The sequence below is a fragment of the Xyrauchen texanus genome, chromosome 9, assembly GCF_025860055.1.
Source record: "Xyrauchen texanus isolate HMW12.3.18 chromosome 9, RBS_HiC_50CHRs, whole genome shotgun sequence".
Lineage (NCBI taxonomy): Eukaryota > Metazoa > Chordata > Actinopteri > Cypriniformes > Catostomidae > Xyrauchen > Xyrauchen texanus.
This window is the reverse complement of record NC_068284.1, coordinates 27,768,539-27,790,903: the sequence shown is the minus strand read 5'-3', so window position 1 is coordinate 27,790,903 and position 22,365 is coordinate 27,768,539. Positions and strand designations below refer to the sequence as shown.

The following is a 22,365-nucleotide window of genomic DNA, read 5'->3' as shown; positions in this document are numbered from 1 at the left end:
CACACACACACACACACACACACACACACACACACACTGGTGGCCAAAAGTTTAGAGTAATGTACAGATTTTGCTCTTATGGAAAGAAATTGGTACTTGTATTCACCAAAGTGGCATTCAACTGATCACAATATATAGTCAGGACATTAAAAACTTGACAAATTACTATTACAATTTGTAATAATTTTTCAGAACTTCCTAAACAAAGAGTTCTCATCAAAAAACCCTCTACGCGCAGCAATGACGGCTTTGCAGATTCTTGACATTCTAGCTGTCAGTTTGTCCAGATACACAGGTGACATTTCACCCCACACTTCCTGTAGCACTTGCCATAGATGTACCTGTATGGTTGGGCACTTTTCATGCACTTTACAGTCTAGCTGATCCCAAAAAAGTTCAATGGGGTTATGATCCATAACACTCTTTTCCAATTATCTGCTGTCCAATGTATGTGTTTCTTTGCCCACTCTAACCTTTTCTTTTAGTTTTTCTGTTTCAAAAGTGGCTTTTTCTTCCCATAAGGTCTGCACCCCTGAGTCTTCTCTTTACTGTTGTACATTTAACTGGTGTTGAGCGGTAGAATTCAATGAAGCTGTCATCTGAGAACAGGTGAAGAATCTATTTCTCCTTTACTTAGACTTTTGTTTAGTTGTACATCTGGCCTTCCATATCTCTTTCTGTCCTTGTTAGAGCCAGTTGTCCTTTGTCTTTGAAGACTGTAGTGTAGGCTACTACACCTTTGTCTGAAATCTTCATTTATTTATTTTTGGCAATTTCAGGCATTGTATAGCTGTCATTCCTCAAAACAATGATTGACTGATGAGTTTCTAGAGAAAGCAGATTTTTTATTTTTTTTTTTTTTTTGTAAATTTTGACCTAATATTGAACTTAAGTCTTTTTATTCTATTTAATCATTTCTTATTATTTAAATGTTTACATTTTCTTTCTTTTTTCATTAGTACTAATTCTTGTATATATTATTCTATTATTATCTTATTTAAAACAGTTTGTAATTAAATCATCTTAAAATACTGTGGCAACACTATACTCATGCCAATAAAGCTGAATTTAATAAAATTATATGAACCGCGGATTAAGTGTTACGATAGTGACTCACCCTTTGCGGATACCATACAAATGAATGGGTAAAGCCGTAAATGACACGTACCTGTCGCAAAATCGCGACTAATTTTAAAATACAGCCATTTTTTTTAATCGTAAATAACTCCACACATTGTTCACTACAAAATGATTGTTTAGTGTAAAACGTTTTGAAGATTAGCGGACAGATAGTTCATTTATTAAGTAATTTATTTAGCCACGCATCATCAAGTCACATAATACAGAATCTATGATGCACTTCGCAAGTCTCCAAACAGTTCACGATTTGACATAGAACGTTTGCGATTAGATAAAAGAAGGAAATAGGAGCTACTGCCGCTGTCTTTTTTGGAAAAATCTTGGTGACTTCCAAGGAGCTTTAAATACCAGTGGATTCAGGTAGCCTATACTAAATTAGTCTTTTAACTAAGAGCCACATGACTTGATCTGCCTACCTTGAATGTTTTCCATAGCAGGTGTAACACAGTGTGACCTGGTGTACACTTAAACTTTAAAATGTGAAACATTTTTGGAAAAGTGAGATTTGCAAAGGATTCTGGGAAGATTTAAAAATATTTAAACACCAGCCACTTTAAAAAGAAGAATTAGCAATTCAGATTCCCTGCCAGTTCTTTATTCAAATGCATTTCAAAACTGCTCAATAAACAATGATAACCTCAGGATGCTGTTCTTCATCTGATAAATAACCCAACACTCTTATATATTTATGTATTAATGAATTATTTAGTTAATCTATACCAAACAGGGATGTGATGGAGGGGACGTTTTGTAGTTTCCCAGTACTTTGTTCAATGAAACATGAAATAAGAGCTATTTTTAAAGCACCTAAGCAATTGGAACTTGTTTAATTTTGTTGTTTAACATTGGCTTATTGATTAAAGTCATCACTCTGAAGTGACTAGCAGGCCATGTTCTTTTATTTCATTAAATATATATTTAGTCACTGAGTTTATCACTTTTCAATTTGTTCCTGCCACAATGGTTTGTGTGTGTGTGTGTGTGTGTGTGTGTGTGTGTGTGTGTTGGTAAACCATGTACAGCTTTAACAATCTTAGACTCTTTGTAAAACAATCTTTGTAAAAAAAAGAAATGCTAATGTAAAATGTATTGCATCATATACAACTTTCACAGGTTGCTCTCACTCTTGCAACAAACCTTGCAAAAAAAAGGAGTGAAGAATAAAATGTGACGCTTGAAAGTTCTTGGCCATATTGGATGACAGGCCATATAATGCACTGTATGTCCTTTAGAGGAATAATAATTTAGATGGAGTTATATCATTTATATATATAATTAATCTCAATTATTATTCTGCTGACAATTCCCTTTTTTTTTTTATTTATTACTGTTTTAGATGTAACATCATCTTCACCATTCAGCAACTCTGAGTTTACAGATTAAACCAACAACTATTGTAACATCAGCGCAAAATATCTGCCTACCAAAAATGATAGTTAGTAATCTAATTGTATGTAATGTTGGTATACTGGCATAACTCAACCAGGATCTGAAAAGTAAGGAACATTAGTTATTCAGACCATGCAAAATTACCAATAACAGTTGTCTTAATTTAGGCTACTGCCAGCTAGGTGGGCCACTTTTGAGTAAATCATAGAAAAGCATCAAAATGTCTATGCATATTGTGAGACGATTAAATGTATTGCTGTGTAAAGACTTTATTTACGATCACTGATGCATGGTTGATAAGCAGTCTTGACCATTGTAATAAGTAATTTTAATTTCTTGATTATTGTAAATGTGTGTGTGTGTGTGTGTGTGTGTGTGTGTGTGTGTGTGTGTGTGTGTGTGTGTGTGTGTGTGTGTGTGCACATTTAAAGATGCACATACAAACAATACTAATATTGCACATCCAGACTTGGAATTTGATTATTTTAACCCTAACATCAATTGAAAAAATAAAATTCTGTGTTATTCTTCGGAAGAAGTGTGCGAGTGTATGTCTGTTTATTTATTTAATGTATTGATTATTGTATTACCCTTTATTCTTCTATGTAATGATTATTTACATAACTGTATTTGTCATTATGCACTACAAAGGATGTTTGCCCATTTTTGATTGACACTTCATTTGTTTCAGTATTTGATCGATTGAGTGGTGTCTGGAAACTTTCACATCCGGGAATTTGATGTCTGGACATTCGTTGCTCTCATTAGACAACAGTCAGAATCCTGCTATTTCATTGGGTGTCAAAACTGTCAATTATTAGTGTGGCCATCAAGGTTGCTGGTCGTGGCAGCATGACAGACCGGCACGTATATATTCGTTGATTTTTTCCATAGAGGTTGTGTAATTTTATTTCAAACGGATACTTTGGAGTCTTTGTGTAAATGTAGTCTGGTTCTTGGTCATTTTTAATAACAAACTTTTACCCGTGCTTCGTTTAGGCTACCTCTTTTTCTCACGTAACTTCTCAGGTAAGACAGTAAACGCTTCTGTTCATGGCGTCATAGTTAAATAAGTTAAACGACAGTTTGGCCTCTACGTCCTACCTTTCCAATCCTAAATGTCTACGCGTTCTTGCTACATATTTAAAGTGTCACAATAACAAAGGAGGAGCAGTTCATTTATTTACGCAGGCAGATCACATACAGTAGGCTACACCTGTGTTCTCTTAGGTTTTACGTACAGTATTCTGAGTGCACTGTTTAGGTCGTTCGAGCTCTTTGATATAAATTTAGGCTAATGTAATGTCAGCACTTTGCCATTTTAATGAGCTATGCATGTATGCTTTTATTACACGTCTCCATTAGTTTGATCAGAAGCGTTATGGCATTGGTGTTAAATGTGGAGGAATACGGAAAGTAGATGAGGAAAAATTAATGTAGGCTAATGTTTAAAAATATTGAAGACGTTTAATGCATAGTCTGAATGTAAGGAATGAATCGGAAACCTCCCTTAAAAACAATGTGATAAGTACTTGAGCTATAGCCTGAAAGATTTTAAAATGCTAATTGTGAGTTGTATTAATAATTGCATGTATTACTAAAACAGTTCGTGTATTTGACATGAGGGATATTCAGAACAGCCCTTATGCCCATTCACCATGTCCTAACTTTATATAACTTTTAAGATATAACTTTTGTTGAAAAGTATGACAAATCTCTACATTTATAGTTTTTTTTAAGAGATTTCTTGTCTTTAATAATACACATGTCCCATATGTCTAATAAAATGAGGCCATCACACTTTTGATTGAACATTTGACAATTTTTACATATACAGAACTGAAAGACATAAACTGTTGAAGTTTTCTATATGCTAATTTTAATATAGACTATATGTGTAATAGCTGTATAATATTGGAACAAACTAGACCGTTTTGTTGGGAAGGTTACTGTTAGCCTGCTCTAATGTAGCTTAAGTATAATTATACTTCTATGAAATGAAATATATATATATATATATATATATATATATATATATATATATATATATATATATATATATTATTTTTTTGGCAAGTTTAAGTTTAAATTAGTGGCTTTTTTTTTTTTACTTTCCCATGTCTTCTTTATTCAGGAGACCAACATGTCACCATGGATTAAACAGACTGGCTTTATTCTCTTGGCTGTGTTCATGTTGCCCAACACAGCAGAGTCAAAGAAAGATGATGTGCTGTACTGTTCAGGTTAGTTAAAGTGTCTGCAGCCTTTCTAGGAAAAAGTTATTAGAGGTGAACGGTTTGCTTGGAGTGACTTGTTGATGATCACTCCTTGTTACACTTCCATTTATTAGCAACCTAATTATAAAAGTATAGTTTAGAATTATTGTTCTATTCTTCTGTTCTTTTTGTATAATGTGACATGATGTAGATGGGACATCTATCTCAAAATGGTTCAAAATGGCCACCACGAGTAGACAGGCACCCTGACTGGACTTGCAGGTGTTAAAAACAAGCTCTGATTTTTAGTGTGGCTGTTGCCTTCAAAGAGCTTTTCAAATGTAATGACTTGTCTGAAATCATCAGCTCAAGTGGTAGCTGTGGTACAATTTAAAGGCTCAAACCCACATATTTGTTTCCACTATCATAAATATCTTCCAATATTACATTTTCAAAAGAATCATACAGCATGATTGAGCAGTAAGGTGTAACATTGCTTTTGTCTTCTAAGTTTAGTACTAGCCGCCTAGTACTAAACTTAGAAGATCACCCTTGACTAGCTTAAACGCTGCATAGGATTGCTGGCCAAAACAGACATGAAATTATGCATGCCCTTGCCATTTTTACATAGAAGCCTGTCTGGGAGCAGTCTATGTGTCCTGTTGATTACTTACTCATATAAACAGCCTGGAACTGTTTGTATCTGCTTTATGCTAATAATGACACATTTTGTACATTCACAAGCACAATATTTTAGTCATTCCAAATATGTGATTTGGATATGTGACCTCATATTTGATTCACATATGTGATGTCAAGCCTTTAGGCAATTGGCCAATTAGCTTCTGATAGGTCAATTGGAGCTGTACCTGTAGATGTATTTTAAGGCCTGCCTTCAAACTCCATGCCTCTTTGCTTGACATCATGGGAAAATCAAAAGAAATCAGCAAAGACCTCAGAAAGAAATGTGTGGACCCCCACAATTCTGGTTCTTACTTGTGAGCAATTTCTAAATGCTTGAAGGTACCACGTTCATCTGTACAAACAATAGTACAGCCATGGTCGAAAGTAGAGATGCACCGATCGACCGGCCAGGGACCGGAATTAGCCGATTTTCCGCATGCTCGGCCCGGACCGGTGATCGGTCAGCCTCACGTCTTACCGATTCCAAGCCGGTCCTTTTTGTTGCCAGCGGCGCAGGCAATAACGTCACGGACACATGTAAACATGTCATTGGCGTGGAAGATCTTCACTGTGTGAGTGAAGAATACATAAAGTTCGAAATGTGTAATAATTGTAAGGCCAAAGTAAACCGTGGTGGAACCACCACAATAACTTTTGGATCAACAAACCTAATTAGACATTTATAACACCATCACCCAGATGAAAATGCCCATTTTAAAAAAGAAGCTAAAAAGTTAAAGCGGCTAAAGCTAGCCAGAGCTCAGAGCCAGCCACAAGTCAGCAGCCTCTCCTATCATCCCTTGGAATGAGCAGCGAAAAGACCAAAGCAATTACGAGGAAAATTATGGAATTCATGGCCCTGGATGACCAGCTGTTCTCCATAGTTGAGGACAGAGGGTTCAGAAATCTGATACATTTCCTCGATACGGAGTAGGAGGTACTTTCCGACATTGCGTTGCCCGAGTTGTTTAATCATGTAACACACGCAGCCTGTTATCTGTCAACATTTGGGTACACAAATCCGGGAGAGGGGAAGGGGGGTGCTGGATGGCAGAGGCAAGCTAAATACATACAAATTGTGCCGTTGTGATTTAACGTAATTTTTCCCACCGTGTCCGATATTAAAATCAGTGCGACACACATTGCAAAAGGCATGGGCATTGTCGATATGGCTTCGGGATATGAAATTCAATTCTTCCATTCAGCTGTTGTTAAATGTACATGTACGTTTTTATTTATTTTTTCGCCGGAGCACCAGCTGATTCTTCTCCTCCCATCTACCAGTGATGCTTGATTTAACATCCCGCGTCTACTGCCTGCGCAGATATCAACAGCGCAAATGGGTTTTAGGTTGCCAGATTGTGGTCATAAATGATTTATAATGTGTATGATGTGTAGATTATGTGAGTAGGATGCGTTTCATTCAAGATCTGGCAACTGGACCACCTTGGAATAATATATTGATGTGATTATTCATATAACGTGGTTTGGCCCATACAAATTACGGGAGTTTTTTGGGGAGAAATAACAAAACGGGAGACTCCCGGGAAAAACGGGAGTGTTGACAGGTATGCAAGCCGTTCCCGAAGCAGTGCTGAGTTTTACAACTGATATTTGTACATCTAACGGAAGTTGAGCGTATTGGACACTTCAGTTTTTCAGATCTTTGGAACTGTTTTGTTAGACGAGTAATAAAGAGAAAAAGGTACATTTATAAAAATAGTGGAAAATGACATCTGTTATATAAAGCAACTTATTTGCAGTTAATTGTTATTTCTACCTCTTTCTAGTCACAGAGCACTTTATTTTGAGAGTTGTTTAAGTGAGAGAAGATCCTGTAACTTAGTGCAGTTTGGGGGAAATTGTAATGTTTAATCATTTATTTTATTCTGAAAATAAAATTTAGCATTGAAGAAAGGTAGATTTTGTTTGTATATGTGGTCAATAATAGTTCTTAGAAAGGAAATCGGAATCTGAAAAAATCGGTATCGGCAGGTCACACTTGCAAAAAATTGGATATCGAAATCGGCCAAGAAAATTGCAATCGGTGCATCTCTAGTCAAAAGTATTGGCAGTGACATACATTTTGTGTTTCGCAACTTTTTCTGCTTCAGTTGTTGTGGTGTTGATTCACATTGTTTCTAGATTGTTGTGCAGAGTGATCAGATGCAGTTTAAATAATTGCAAAAAGCTTCGTTGGCCAAAAAAACTAACTTTATCACAAAAACCCAAATTTCACTGTTTTGTGGTCCTGGCACAAAATGACCAGCCAACATCATTTCACTAATCATATCAGCAGCACCTGGGAAAGTGTGAACAAGTACTAGTCAGGTGAAATCACTCTATCATCCTGAGTGGATTATAAGATCAGACCGTTTGCTATAGAAGGAGGGAAGAAGTGCTTCCAATCATTGTGTTCTTGTTAGCAATGGTTACTTCTAAAGAAAGACATGCAGCCATCATCGCTTTTCATCAAAATGACCTCACATGCAAGGAAATTGCTGCAAAGCATATTCAGAAGGCTTTAGGACGTCCCAGAGTGTCCAGGAAGCGCCAGGACTGTCTCTTCCTCGTGTCACCACCAGTACAGTGCTTGCTCAATATTGGCAGAAAGTTGGTGTGAGTGAATCTGCATGCACAGTGAGGCGAAGACTTTTGAACAATGGCCTGGTGTCAAGAAGGGCAGCAAAGAAGGAAATTCTCTCCAAGACAAACATCAAGGACGGACTGAAATTCTACAGGAAGTACAAGGATTGGACAGCAGAAGACTGATGCAAAGATATTTTCTCTGAAGCCCACTTCCGACCGTTGGGACATCTGGAAAATTGATAGATCTGAGAAGAAAAAGTGAACGCTATCTTGAGTCCTGTGTTGAACCAACAGTGAAGCATCCTGAGACTATCCATGTGTTGGGTTGCTTTTTATCCAAGGGAGTGGGCTCTCTTACAATTCTGCCCAAAAACACTGTCATGAATAAAGAATAGTATCAAAACATCCTGCAAGAGCAACTTCTCCCAATGATCCAGGAGCAATTTGTTGATGATCCGTGCATTTTTCAGCATGATGGAGCACCATGTCACAAGGCAAGAGTGATAATGATGTGCCTCGGAGATCATTACATTGAAATTTTGGATCCGTGGGGATCTTAATCCCATAGAGAACCTGTCGTCAATCCTCAAAATGGGAGTGGACAAACAGAAGCCCACAAATTGTGATCAAATCCGTGCACTAATAAGTCAAGAATGGATCAACATCAGTGAGGATTTGGCCCAGAAGCTGATATCCAGCATGCCAGAGTGATTTGCAGAGGTTATGAAGAACAAAGGTCAACACTGTAAATATTGTCTCTTTGCATAAATTGAGTGCTTTTGCCAATAAAAGCCTTTAAAACTTATGAAATGCTTATCATTGTTTTCCAGTATACCATAGAAACATGAATAATCTACAAATACTGAAGCAGCAAACTTAGCAAAAAAAAAAAATGTATGTAACTGCCAATACTTTTGGACACGGCTGTGAAGGCTTGTGAAGATGCTGGAGGAAACAGGTAGACAAGTATGTATATCCACAGGAAAAACGAGTCCTATATCAACATAACCTGCTCAGCAAGGAAGAAACTACTGCTCCAAAACCACCATAAAAAAGCCAAACTATAGTTTGCAAGTGCACATGGAGTCAAAGATCTTACTTTTTGGAGAGATGTCCTCTGTCTGATGAAACTGAATTGTAACTCTTTGGCCATAATGACCATCTTTATGTTTGGAGGTAAACAGGTGAGGCTTGCAAGCCAAAGAACACCATCCCAACCATGAAGCATGAGGGGTGACAGCATCATGTTGTGGGGGTGCGTTGCTGTAGGAGGAACTGGTGCACTTCTCATGATGCCATCTATTTTGTGGAAGGAAAATGATGTGGATATATTGAAGCAACATCAAGACATCAGCTAGGAATTTAAAGCTCTTTGCAAATGGGTCTTCCAAATATTCAATGACCCCATGCATTTACATTTACATTTATGCATTTGGCAGACGCTTTTATCCAAAGCGACTTACAGAGCCCTTATTACAGGGACAATCCCCCCGGAGCAACCTGGAGTTAAGTGCCTTGCTCAAGGAAACAATGGTGGTGGCTGTGGGGCTCAAACCAGCATCCTTCTGATTACCATATTACCAGTTATGGTGCTTAGACCACTACACCACCACATGCATATCTCCAAAGTTGTGGCAAAATAGGTTGAGGACCGCAAAGTCAAGGTATTGGAGTGGCCATCACAAAGCCCTGACATCAATCCAATGGAAAAATTGTGGACTGAATGGTCCACAATCCTGACTCGGTTACACCAGTTATGTCTGTAGGAATGGGCCAAATTTCCAGCAACAGATTGTGAGAAGCTTGTAGAAGGCTACCCAAAATGTTAAACAATTTAAAGCAATGCTATCAAATACTAACAAAGTGTATGTAAACTTCTGACCCACTGGGAATGTGATAAAAGAAATAAAAGCTGAAATAATTCTCTCTACTATTATTCTGACATTTCACATTCTTAAAATAAAGTAGTGGTCCTAACTGACAAAAGACAGGGAATTTCTTTACAATTAAATTTTAGGAAAAACTGAGTTTAAATGTATTTGGCTAAGGTGTATGTAAAATTCTGACTTCAACTATATATATATAAAAAAACAGATATTTATTTATTTTTTTAAGAAATTGATGCTTCTGTTCACCAAAGCATTAAAAGGATCAAAAATACTGCCAAAAACATTAGTTATGTTGCTCGTTGTTATTATTGAGTAATGTTTGTTTTATGTTTAAATTTCAGTCAAATAGAATTTTTAAATCTTCAACAAAATCAAATTAATTAAACTTAAATTATTCAATTAAAATGCATAAATGTTAAAACAAATATTTTTTGAGTGTATATAATAAAAATGTATTGTCATTTTGATTAATTTAGTGTCTCTTAAAACTGGGGATTCCACGATACTGGTATCTGAATTGGGTCCGATACCGCGCTTGTGTACTCGTGCTTGTAAAAATGCTCCGATATCAAAAACTTATACCATCTGATGTATGAATGTCATTCTGCAAACATTCAGCACACAAATTACAGTCAAGTTATGTCCTAGTTTGACTATTGTACCGCGAAGACTGATTTATAAATATATAGTTTGCATGTCCTCTGCATTTCAAATGCGAGCATTTGTCAATGTATGGAGCCAATGTTGTGCCGATGCTGGCCTCTCATACCTTTTTAGAGCTCCTTGTCTCATACATGGTAAAACACCATCATGAGCTTTGCATGCTCTGTAGCAGATGGCAGCAAGCAGAATGCTAATTCACTTTGTAGCGCGAGGGACATACAGACTACAGATTAAATTAAATGGAAGCCTGTTGCAGTTTAATAATCACAGTGGTTCATGTCGCCACCTGCTTTTCTGGAAGTGAGAAGCTACTGTCAAAAGCACACAGAAACAGAAAGGGCTTCATTCCAAAATAAATGCTTCGCCAAAATAAAAGCCTAATTTTAATGGAAAAAAGGAAAACAGAAAGGAATCACAACTGTTTGGAAATGTAATACTACTACTACTAATAATAATGCAGTAGAAATTGTATTATATTTAAGCAATGTCTCACACCTGTGATGCTCTGTTATGCAGCACTGTATTTGACAAAAATAACTCTAATGTTGTGCTTTGGGTTGTGCTGTGATATTCTGTATAAAAGCACTTCATTTGATACAAATAATACAATATTATGTTTAAAATGTATTGTTATATTCTCATTTGATTGAAGTTTTAATTAATTGATTTATTTAGAGACAATTTTGATGGTAAAAAAAAAAAAAAAAAAAACTGTTAATATGGAATCTAGAAAAATTATAACAAAAAACAGGTATCGGCAAGTACCGAAAGGGAAGTACTTGTTCTTAAAAATAAATAAAAATGGTACAGGACCAATGTTCCTTTTTTTATTGGGTGGAACCTTCGTGTGTGTGTGTGTGTGTGTGTGTGTGTGTGTGTGTGTGTGTGTGTGTGCCACAACATTCAAACCACCTGCCAAATACTGTGTAGGTCCCCCTCGTGCCGCCAAAACAGCGCCAAACCGCCTCTCAGAATAACATTCTGAGATGCTATTCCTTTCATCACAGTTGTACAGAGTGATTATCTGAGTTACCATAGATTTTGTCAGTTCGAACAAGTCAGGCCATTCTCTGTTGACCTCCTTCATCAATGAGGCATTTCCATCTGCAGAACTGCTGCTCACTGAATGTTTTTTTGTTTTTGACACCATTTGGAGTAAATTCTAGAGACTGTTGCACGTGAAAATCCCAGGAGATCAGCAGTTACAGAAATACTCAAACCAGCCCATCTGGCACCAACAATCATCCATGCAATTATCTAATCAGCCAATCGTGTGGCATCAGTGCAGTGCATTAAAATCACAGATACAGGTCAGGAGCTTCAGTTAATGTTCGCATGAATTGGGTGAAAAAATTTATCTCAGTGATTTGGAGTGTGGCATGATTGTTGGTATAAGCATATGATTTTTAACATGTTTGTAATATTACCTTATAGTTGTAGATGTACATCAGATCATTTGATTTGTACAGATTTATTTGCTTTGTGTTAGTCTTTCCATTTTGTTCAAATAATTAATAATTAGCATTTTAAGCAGTCATCTTCAGTTTGATCTAACTGTAATACATGGTATTTTTTTTATTATTTTGTTTCTTGAAAGCTCTATGTTTTGGCCCTTAATGCTTTAATTACAGAAAGTTTTAAGAAAACGATTTCGGCTGCTGACTACTTGTTTTGAATACTTCTCAAAGCTTATTATACTAACTGAGATGTAATCTAAAAACTGTAAAACTATATACTCTATGTGATGCTTTTTTCTGAAAGTTGAATTTAATATCATTATGCAACTTTTATTGTTGTTTGTAGTTGTATATTGGTTATTAGAAATTCAAGCTATTGGGCTGAAGATGCAGGCTCTTGTACAGGAAATGCTAAAAATTATGGTTGACTGTTTATTGCATGCCTAATATTGTGTACATCAATTACATATTTAGTCTATTAACTGTATTGTGGTTTTCATCAAAAAGGTGAAAAATCAACACAGCCGCCATCACATTTAAAAGAATTGTATTGCATTGACAGTTTTGGAAAACTTTATTTGTTCCATATCCTAATATTGATGACTTGGGTATTAACATTAATTTGAATACATGTGTTTGATCAGTGCTTGTGTTTTAAATCATTTGTATCTTCTATCTTCAGGATCTTAGTCTGAAATGAATGCATACGTTTTACACTTATTTTAGCTTAACCTATTTTAGCATTTTTCAGAGCAGTAATATCATTTAATCATGAACATGCTAATAAGTATTTGAATAGATCATGTCCCAAACAAAGATTGGCAATCATGTCTCATTGGCTGTTTATTGAACTTTTTACCAAAACAAAATCAGTGCCTTAACCCTTGTGCATCCTTGTGGACATTTTTGGCTTTTTCAGTTTTGTTTTTTTGATAACTTTGTCTGTGTTAATGCTAACTGCATAACATTTTCCACAGGTGTGAATTTTTATTGGAATTTTAATATTTCACCCTATTTTCTTTAAAAAAATATTTTTTGCACTAGTTACACAAAATACTCCCTCTTAGCGTCGTTTTGGACAAAAATGGCACATTGAAACCCATTAAAACTGCGATTTTTAATCCCAGTGCCATTTAACTATAAAATTATGCAATCTTGTTTAACATGCTTTCATTATGTTGGCAAGGCTTCAAAATTTACATTTTAAATATTTTTTTATCAGATCGTGCCATTTTTTCAGGTTTGGCATATCGCTTTTGTTGTTGTTTTCTGCTGTTTTTGGCTTATGCATATTATAGAGCCAATTAGATACATTATGAATATATAATTGTGTGAGTGTGTTGGTATGGATTTCAGAGTGTGGTTTGTATGTGTCTGAGGCTCTAATAATATAAATAAAAAAAATTCTGTTTAGCATTTATTAAATTGAAAATAATTATAATTATTATATTTTTTATAAAAAAACAACAGTGGCATTATGTAAACAAACCGGCGTTTAAAGTGTTAAAATTCTGAAAATAAATGAATGTTTGGTAATTATGATTAGAACTGATGCTGGTTAAAATATAAGTCCGTGAAAGTAGAAAAAAATATTATTCTATAATATTTTTATGACACTTTTTTGACATGGCCATTTTTGTCCATTATGGACTTGAGTGGTAGCTTTTTTTAAAATCTGATACTGCATAAAAAATATGAAAGCATCAAAATGAATGTTGTTGTTAATCATTGACATATCCGAGGCTCTAATAATCAAAGAAAAAAATTCTGCTTAGCATCTATTAAATTGAAAATAATTACTATTTTTAATTTTTTCCTAAAAAACAACAGTGGCATTATGTAAACAAACCAGCGTTTAAAGGGTTAAAATTCTAAAAATGAATGAATGTTTGGTCATTATGATTAGAGCTGATGCTGGTTAAAAAAATTATGTCAGTGAAAGTGGAAAAAAATATAAATATATTATATATACTATATACTATATATAATACTATAATATTTTTATGACAGTTTTTGGACATGGACATTTTTGTCCATAATGAACCTATGTGTAACTTTTTTTAATTGATGCACAAGGGTTAAATACTTTGATAGGCCAATATCAAACCAAAACTAGAACTAGCTATTTATTGTACATCAATAGATTTAATTTCTTCTTTCAGAAGCTTCCAAGGTTAATTTGTTTGATAAATGTACAATTTTGATTCTACTCTGGTCATACTGCAAGATTAAGATATGTTTTCTTTCAGAAAAGCCTATTGAAATTACAGTAAAGTTGGTTTCTAATGTGGAATAATATTAGCAGCATTACAAAACAAAACTTTGTGAAATTAGTTCTGGTACCAAGCTTTTTTGGGATTCAAGGGTTGAAAAGCTTGGCCCAGATAAAGCCTACTTTAAGCTCCACCCAGGTTTGGCAGTTACTATGGAAATATAGCAAGCATGACTAAGCACCAGAAAATTAAAAAATATTTTAACTAAAGCATAACTTGTGTTTTGGTATTTCATATTTAACTGTTGTTGCAGTATGTTAATTATTATTATTATTATGGTATTTATCTTTTTATCTGTATGTTATACAGGTAAATGTTTGACACATTTACTTCCTTTTTCATTCTGCTGATTTCAGTACAAGGCATGTTGAGAAACCAAGAAACTGTTCATTAATTATTCAGGTTTGCAGCAACATTGCATGCTATATTGCTGTAATTGTTTACACAGCCTGTACGTAAGATGATGTGGTCCTTTTTGCGAAGTTTTTTTTTTTTTTTTTCAATTTATTTGACTATCTCTTTTTTTGTCAAGTATAACACCAAGTCAAACTTATATTGCATTGTCCTTGATATTAAAACAAATTTATAGTTTTCTGTAAGTTGTTGTTGAAAATATTTAGACTTGTGTTGTCCAGATGCTAGCCGTTTATTTAATATACATTGTTTCATATACATTCATGTTTTGGTTTGTTATTTTTATTGCTTGCTTTTGACTTTTTTCAACTTTTGGGGTATTCATAAAAAATCAATTGTAATGATTTTCTTTCTTTCCTAGCCTGTATGGCAATTGCAGAGGAACTGAACCATTCAATCAGTCAAACTGATCCAAAAAAGACAATTCATGTTGGTGGATTCAGACTCAATCCCGATGGTAGTCTTAATGATAAAAAGGTATGATTCACTGTTACTTAGTGCAGAATTACTTAAGTTATTATTATCAATGCAATTAGAGTTAATGTAACCAGTCACACTACTGTAAATCTCAAGTTGTGTGATTATTGTATGTTTAATAAGTTGGATGTAATGTACCAAAAATGTATATTTTTCTTAACTCATAGCAGCCTGTTATGCAGCCTGTTATGCAACTGTTTTGATTTTATATTTAGAAGAAATTTACATTTGGATGTACAAATTTACACAAAATTTACGTTTGTTTTCTACCATTTAGCAAACACTTCCAATTAGTCCAGGGTGACTTAATTTTAGGGTGAGTTGCCATGAAACATCCTGCGGTTAAGTGTCTTGCTTAAGAGCACAACATTAATAGATTGTAATGTCAGTAACCAATTAGTTCCTAATTCTCCTGTACTTGGGATAGAGCTTGCAAACATTTGTGTTAGGAGCCCAGATGCTCAGTCTGTACTCTATAACCACCACATTATTATGAGCTATTAGATCTTTTACTATCACATTGCCAAACAATATTGGACCGTAAGCTAAACTAATAAAATCTAAAACATAATTGTAAGTTTCTACTTATTACATTTTTTGTTGTAATTGTTTGCACATTGGTCTAGTATTCTTTTTCAAGATTTAGTTATTTATGTAGTGCTTTGATCCCTTTGTAGGTCTTGAATATTTCCTGGGGTTTGCAAGCTTGTACTGTTTGCTTGAGTAAAGGGAGCCATTTTCACTGTTTCCTTCTCAACAGTGGTGTCAATGTGTAAAGGTCAGACCCAATGAACTCAAAGCCCTGACCTCTGGTATCCAGGGACTGTCATTTGGTGCCTGACTTCACTATTGATTAGGGGTTAATCCCCTTTTGATTGTAACTGCTGCCTAATAACAAGTGTTTGTTCAGTTCTGACTTTTCCCCTCCCCTTGCAGGTTGTTTCAACTGTGGGTAAAATATGTTTGTCAGCTTTTTTTTAAAAGGAATTGTAATGCGAGTAATACTCTCAGCTAATTGATCATTGGGCTGAAGCCTATTGATTTCTCTAACATGCACTGTAAAAAAAATCAACAACATTACAGGTATCATTAGAGATGAGAAAATAACCTGTTAAATCTTTTATGCCTTGCTTCATTGCATTTAAAACAGTTGATTAATGAAGTACTTAATTTTTGTTTAATGCAAACGGTACATCTGTCTTTTGCCTAATTTTTGTAATTATCAGCTCAATGGGGTGATGTCAGGAATTTGTATTTTAATTACATATTGAGATTTTAATGATGGCTCTGGAAGCTATAACAAATTATTTGTGTCAATATCAAATCAAGTTTTTTTTATTTTATTGCCATTCTTCTTATTACAGACCGAGTGTAATGATAAGAGTGAGATGTAGTTAATCAGAACCATGGGCAAAATTGACAGTAAAGATTCCATTGTAATCAACAAGCACTATACAAAATACAGTGATTAATGCACCATGGGGTTTTTGAAGTCTAAATGTCATACGTATTAAGTTATACAGCGGCAAGCATATCAATACATGTCACATATAACCACCATAAGAGTTGTGCTTGCAAACAAAGAATGTAATGACTTGTCGTAGTACCATGGTTCCTGGTATCCTGTCTCTCTTAAATTATAAAGAAGCAAAAAAGAACCACTGTAGCAGAACTTGCTCACTCTTACCTTAGTGTGGCTTCACTTAAAAATAAATGCCAATTAAAGCTTCCCGAATCATCCCCTTTTCTTTTTTCGTACTTGACTTAGTTCACTTACCCAAGCTGTAGGTGAACCCCTGCAATGCCCCATGTTTTAAGCAGATTTCCCAAGGATAACCTTGTATTGAAAACAACCTTTATCATAGTTTAAAGTATATTATTTATATGGATAGATAAAAACCAGTATTGATCAAATCAATGTAATATATATTCTTTTCTCTGTTTTGTATGTATGTTCAGCCTTTTTTGGCCATTTTGGGGGAATTAAAGCAACAAAAATGAAATGCCCTGTGTCTCAAGACCACAATGATGCCTGGCTTTCCAATGGGAATTCAGTGAAGGATGGCATCCCTGAGAAGCCTTTTCTCTGCCTGGGCCGCCCAGTCACCCCCTCTTTATTCCTACAGAATTTCTTTATTGACAGCTTCTATTCAAACCCTTCAGACTGTTACGGGGAGGAATTTAATTCCCCACCATTTTCAGGATTGCATGATTAGGACTCTGCAGAGGATGCAACGCAAAACTATCCTCTGCTAGATCCAAAGGGGATGTTTTATTGCCTTTGGACTTTTGTGTAAGACAGTACCTCTATTAATGTTCTCAGATGTTTAATCCGGAGTGTCATAAACCTTATTTGGTTGAATTTATAACTTGATTGGTGATTATATCAAATATGATATTCCAATTTTGTTCTAGGACAAAATTTGGATTTCATTATAAACACTACTTTTTTATATTGATAGGGTTTTTTATTAAACAATATTTCTTTTATTTTTTTCACTGTCCTGCACTGATATGGAGGTAAATGCATCTTTACTTTTACAGATTTTTGATGGATAGTAGATCATATATTGTCTTATCTTGAGGTCCATCCAACTTTATTCAGCTTTTTAATTAAAAAGATGGGGGGTGTAGATAGGTTGCTGTCCTTCCATGGGACCTTTTATCTTATTTGTGACCAGATGGCAGTGAGCCACGGAAGCCTCTTTATGTCACCAAGCCTCACAACAGAGGAGGGGGTAGAGACGCCCTCATAATGTAATCAGTGAGACCGGAAGGGTCCATACTGTGTCTGAAAGGGGACAATGGGGTCAGGGATATATCTACATCGCTAGAAAATCCAGCTCATCTGCAACCTGTCCTCTTTCCAATAACCCCCTCACCCCCTCCAACCCGCCACCCTTTGACTGGCCTGACAAGGAAGACTTCCTACTTTGATCATTGAAGGGTGGAGGAGATGAGCTGCCCAAGAGAACCAAAGGATGGGACTCCACTGTTTACCCTGCACTTGGCTGCTGTTGACAACTCCCCTCCCCACTGCTTACCCCCCGCTCTCCATTCCTTTCACTCTCTACGCCCCCGTCACCCTTTCCCCTTTCTCCTTCCGGGGGAGGCCAAAGGGGCGGGATCAGGGTGCACCTTGACCTGTCTAGACACCACAGTGTGTTTTTGTTCTGTTGCCAAGGCAAGGGGATCTACTTTTCCAACTTTGGAGATGCAGGTTAAAAGTCAGCGTTGTGACACAGGGGATGTATTTATATGGGAACGGAAGGAAAAGGTCAACCAAGTGACCTCAATGCCCTCTATTTAGAAACTTTTTTATATATATATAGTTTGTTAACTTTTTCAATAATTATATATATATATATTTATTTATTTATTTATTTTTTCATTTCGATAGGTTCCTCTTGCTAGGTCAGAAACTCACTTAACAGAACTGCTGGAAGGAGTTTGCAATAGCATGAGCGATTATGCCCTCTATGAGGACCCGGTCACCAAAGAAAAGAGCTACAAGAGATTTGCACCCAGAGGAAATGTTGGCGGAAATTTTCCAGATTTCAAAAATTTTAAGTTCGATGGACCAGAGAGCTCCAGTGCTTTGAAGTTTGCGGTGAGTATGTATTTAATTTATTTGAGCAGATTTTTATAGATATTCCAAGAAAGGCAATAGGGGGTTTCCAAATTCATAATGCTTAATACCACTCTGGTGATACAAAGTTCTGAAGCTTGTTACATTTGCAGTGATTTCCGTGTCAATGAATGATAGCATGTAATTCTTTAGAACAAATATGATAGTTATTTAATGTTGCATATATTATAATGTCATGAATTTAAAACAAAACTTGACTACTTTTGCTATCTGAACACCTATGAAAAATGATGTGTGTGATTACACAACCTGTGTTTTGGTATTGCATGAATCACAATGTCAGCTTTTTTCCGAATGAATAAGACATGTCCCTACAAGAAGTACGATTTATTTATTTTCTATTAGTTGTCTACATATAAACTTTTAGTTTAATTTTTGCTCTGAATTAATATGCTTTATATTGTAAAGGTCTAGGCTTTATATGATCAATGTCTAGAGCATATATGTATTCTCATTGGACTCAAAATGTTTCATTTTCAAAATTAGTTTTTTTTTTTTTCATTTACAAAATAACTTTAAAATAACTACGTTTTATAGACCAGTGTGAAATGACTTCGTCATTTGCCAGTTAGTTGCCTTGTGAATCATCCAAGATGGCAGACCTGCTAAGAGTATAGCACCAAAGATGGCTGCCCGTTACTATTTAAATGTGTTTTCACTGTTATTAATTTCAACTACATGTTTATTTACTTTCAACATGACTCTCAACATCATAGGATGTTAACTATATTTAAAAAATCTGTATTGCAGTGTGAAAGCATTGTTGAAGATTTGGAAGATAATATCATCTCTCTCTTTGCCAGAGAGGCAGACCATGTCGCTAAGAAGTTGTGCAGTGAAGTATCAGGTATTTATTTACTCATGGTGTAACATTTTTTATCAATGAAGCTTGTTAATGCAGAAAACTTGAGCCACAGTATAGACTTAATTCTCATTGTGCATAAAGAATGTTCAAGGTTTTTTCTTTGTATTTTGTGTGTTTTTCTGCATATCAATACAATTTTTGTATGATTGTGTATTATTTCAGTGTGCTTGACTTTGAACATGTCTTTTTTTTATTAATACTCCTAACACTTCTTTAACAGTGTAGTTTTCACTTTTTAATTGGTTTGCACACTTATAACCTGTATCACAATGTCTTTTTTTTCCACTTGGTGTATTCCAGTTTGGTAATAGGAACTTGAATTCTGAAGTAAGATTCCATGCGGCCTGACCAAAACAATGTGTATTGTAAAAATGAAGGTGTAGAGAGAACACAAAGAGGTTTATGGTGTTCATTTAAAAATTTGAAGTCATCAGATTGTTTGTATTTTATGCTTTTAACTTTCACATTCTTTATCACCCACAGTGAATGCTAAATTTAGGCAATTATTTCCAGTTGGAGTTATGAGATTTATTTCTGGCAAAATGTCTCTTCACAATAATTTTTTCACAGGGTAGATACAAACTGTTCACTGAAATCAAAAGTCATTGAAGTATGCGATTTTAACTAAAGCAAAGCTTGCATTGTTATTGTTGTCAGCAAAAGAATGGAAATTAACAATTACGACACCATAATGACATTTGAAAAGCCAAAAAGAAATAAAACGTTATTTTAATAATTTAATGTACTTTTATATTTTTATATTTTTACTTATTATTTACATATTGCTCTCTTAGATTTATTAATTTATTTATTTTTGGGTAAAATTCATAATTAGACAACTTATGGATACATCCAACTGTTAATTTTTAAAGTTAAAATGTTTTATTGTTATTTTTATCTTTTTTAAATTTAAACTCCTGACAGGTGCGAGTTCATTTTTGTCTGGTTTTCGAGAAAGTAGTTGTGTAGCTACAAGAACACTGGCAGTTAAATGCAGTGTCACCATTCTGGAATAGCATATGTCTGACTTCAAACAAGCATGGCCGACTGCAAAATTCTATCAAATGTGTAGTTGTTTTTTAAGCAAAGATTGCATGGCCAAGTCACTAAAAGGCTATTTATTTAGAAACATAGTAACTTAAAAATCAGCACATATTTTATGTGAATAACATGGCCTTAATTGCATACAATTATTTTGCTTTATGCTTGATGTCTTTTTTTTCTGTTTTATGGAGTGCTTCAATAATGATATTCTTTTTTTGTTTTCTTTTCATATCCAGGTCACTGTAAGAGCTCTGTTTTCCAGCACAGGGAACTTTAGCTTATATTAGTGTCTGCTGGAAATTACACACAAAAAAATTTGGACCAGGAAAACAGAGATCTCCAATATTTTCCTAAAATATGTTTTGATTTTTACATTTATATACAAAAAATAAACAAATTCACTGGTTTGTATTATACATTAACCAAATGATGTCTGTTTTCATTTTTATTTGGAAATTACCTGTATTGCCTTTTTTATGTACAAAAACATGGAATTAAGTGTTGTAGTACCAGTGTGATTTCTGAAAGATTCACACAATAAAAGGTGAAATTATGAAATATGGTGGTTTGAATTATTTTTCATCATTCAGAACTATTAATGTAATGCAGAAGAACAGCAAAAAGATGTTTTATCATCCCAAATAATTTCTAAGCTCAGTTTGCTTGTTTCATTCTAATGTCCCACGTCTGTCCAATTCGGGCTTTTGAACATGGCCGCTGGGTAAGCATGATGACATGTCTTTCGCACCCTTCCCTCACAGCTCCCTCCATGCAGAACTACGCATGCGCCACTGTGGCAGCAGCACTGGGGCAGGTCCTGTTTTGGGAGAATGCAGGAGCAAGAGACGCCATGATTGCTTAGCTCTGTGAGTTGGTCTGGATATGAGTGTCAGCCAAATCACTGAGGGGGAAAATGACAATACTCACTGTTTTCTCTAATGTTGTTTCATTGTTTAACACAAGTCTGCTCCCTTTGCACAGTTGAATTGTTAGATATCACAGAGCAATGTTCAGGAATCTACATGATGACTGTTTCTTATGGGAATTGTGTTGCTTGGAGGTGTTTTTTGACAATAAAGTGGTTATAATTAACATGGTAATGAATGTACTATTCTGATCCGATTTGATTGATTTATTTTACCACCAATTCACGGTTATAAAAGAAGTGATTTGATGATAAAACTATTATTAGAGGGAAAATAAAAACATTATTGACATTTTGAAACCAAGATAAGATTTATTTTTTTATTATTTAAATTATACTATATAATATTTAAAAGGAAACAAGTTTTGTATTAGTCTGTAAAACCAAGAGAAGTCCCATGAAGATCAGTAAGGTTAAAATTATAAAATAATTGAAGGTTTTTTTTTATTATATATGATATGGCTGCGCTTCCGAGATTTTCATCTCTGTTTTTCCATTGTTTTCACACTGGGTGAAATCCAGTGTGTATTTAACTAAAGCACCACCTCTCCCCCATCTTGCAACTTTCTTTTCAGGTTTCAGGAAGCTGCTTACTGTTTGAGAAGTTGGTATTAACCTTAGAAAGTGGCTTATTTCTATTGTTTATGCAGCTCTGTGTATGTGCTTTGAGCTTAAGTACATGACAGATCAA

General features: G+C 34.9%; 1 protein-coding gene across 2 annotated transcripts; it reads left to right on the top strand.

Annotated features, from left to right (window-relative positions):
• The first annotated feature begins 3,362 nt into the window (after nucleotides 1–3,362).
• Nucleotides 3,363–21,801, top strand: LOC127648881 (protein canopy-1-like). 2 transcript variants are annotated; one of them, XM_052133696.1, is made up of 7 exons: nucleotides 3,363–3,425; nucleotides 3,529–3,558; nucleotides 4,664–4,772; nucleotides 15,076–15,191; nucleotides 18,592–18,801; nucleotides 19,591–19,687; nucleotides 20,986–21,801. In XM_052133696.1, the coding sequence occupies exons 3-7, from the start codon at nucleotides 4,673–4,675 to the stop codon at nucleotides 21,024–21,026; spliced, it is 564 nt and encodes a 187-aa protein (XP_051989656.1). In that variant the 5' UTR covers nucleotides 3,363–3,425; nucleotides 3,529–3,558; nucleotides 4,664–4,672; the 3' UTR covers nucleotides 21,027–21,801. The 2 variants fall into 2 exon arrangements, with proteins under 2 accessions (XP_051989656.1, XP_051989655.1); XM_052133695.1 differs by lacking the exons at nucleotides 3,363–3,425; nucleotides 3,529–3,558; nucleotides 4,664–4,772; nucleotides 15,076–15,191 and adding an exon at nucleotides 17,737–18,468.
• Nucleotides 21,802–22,365: the final 564 nt, after the last annotated feature.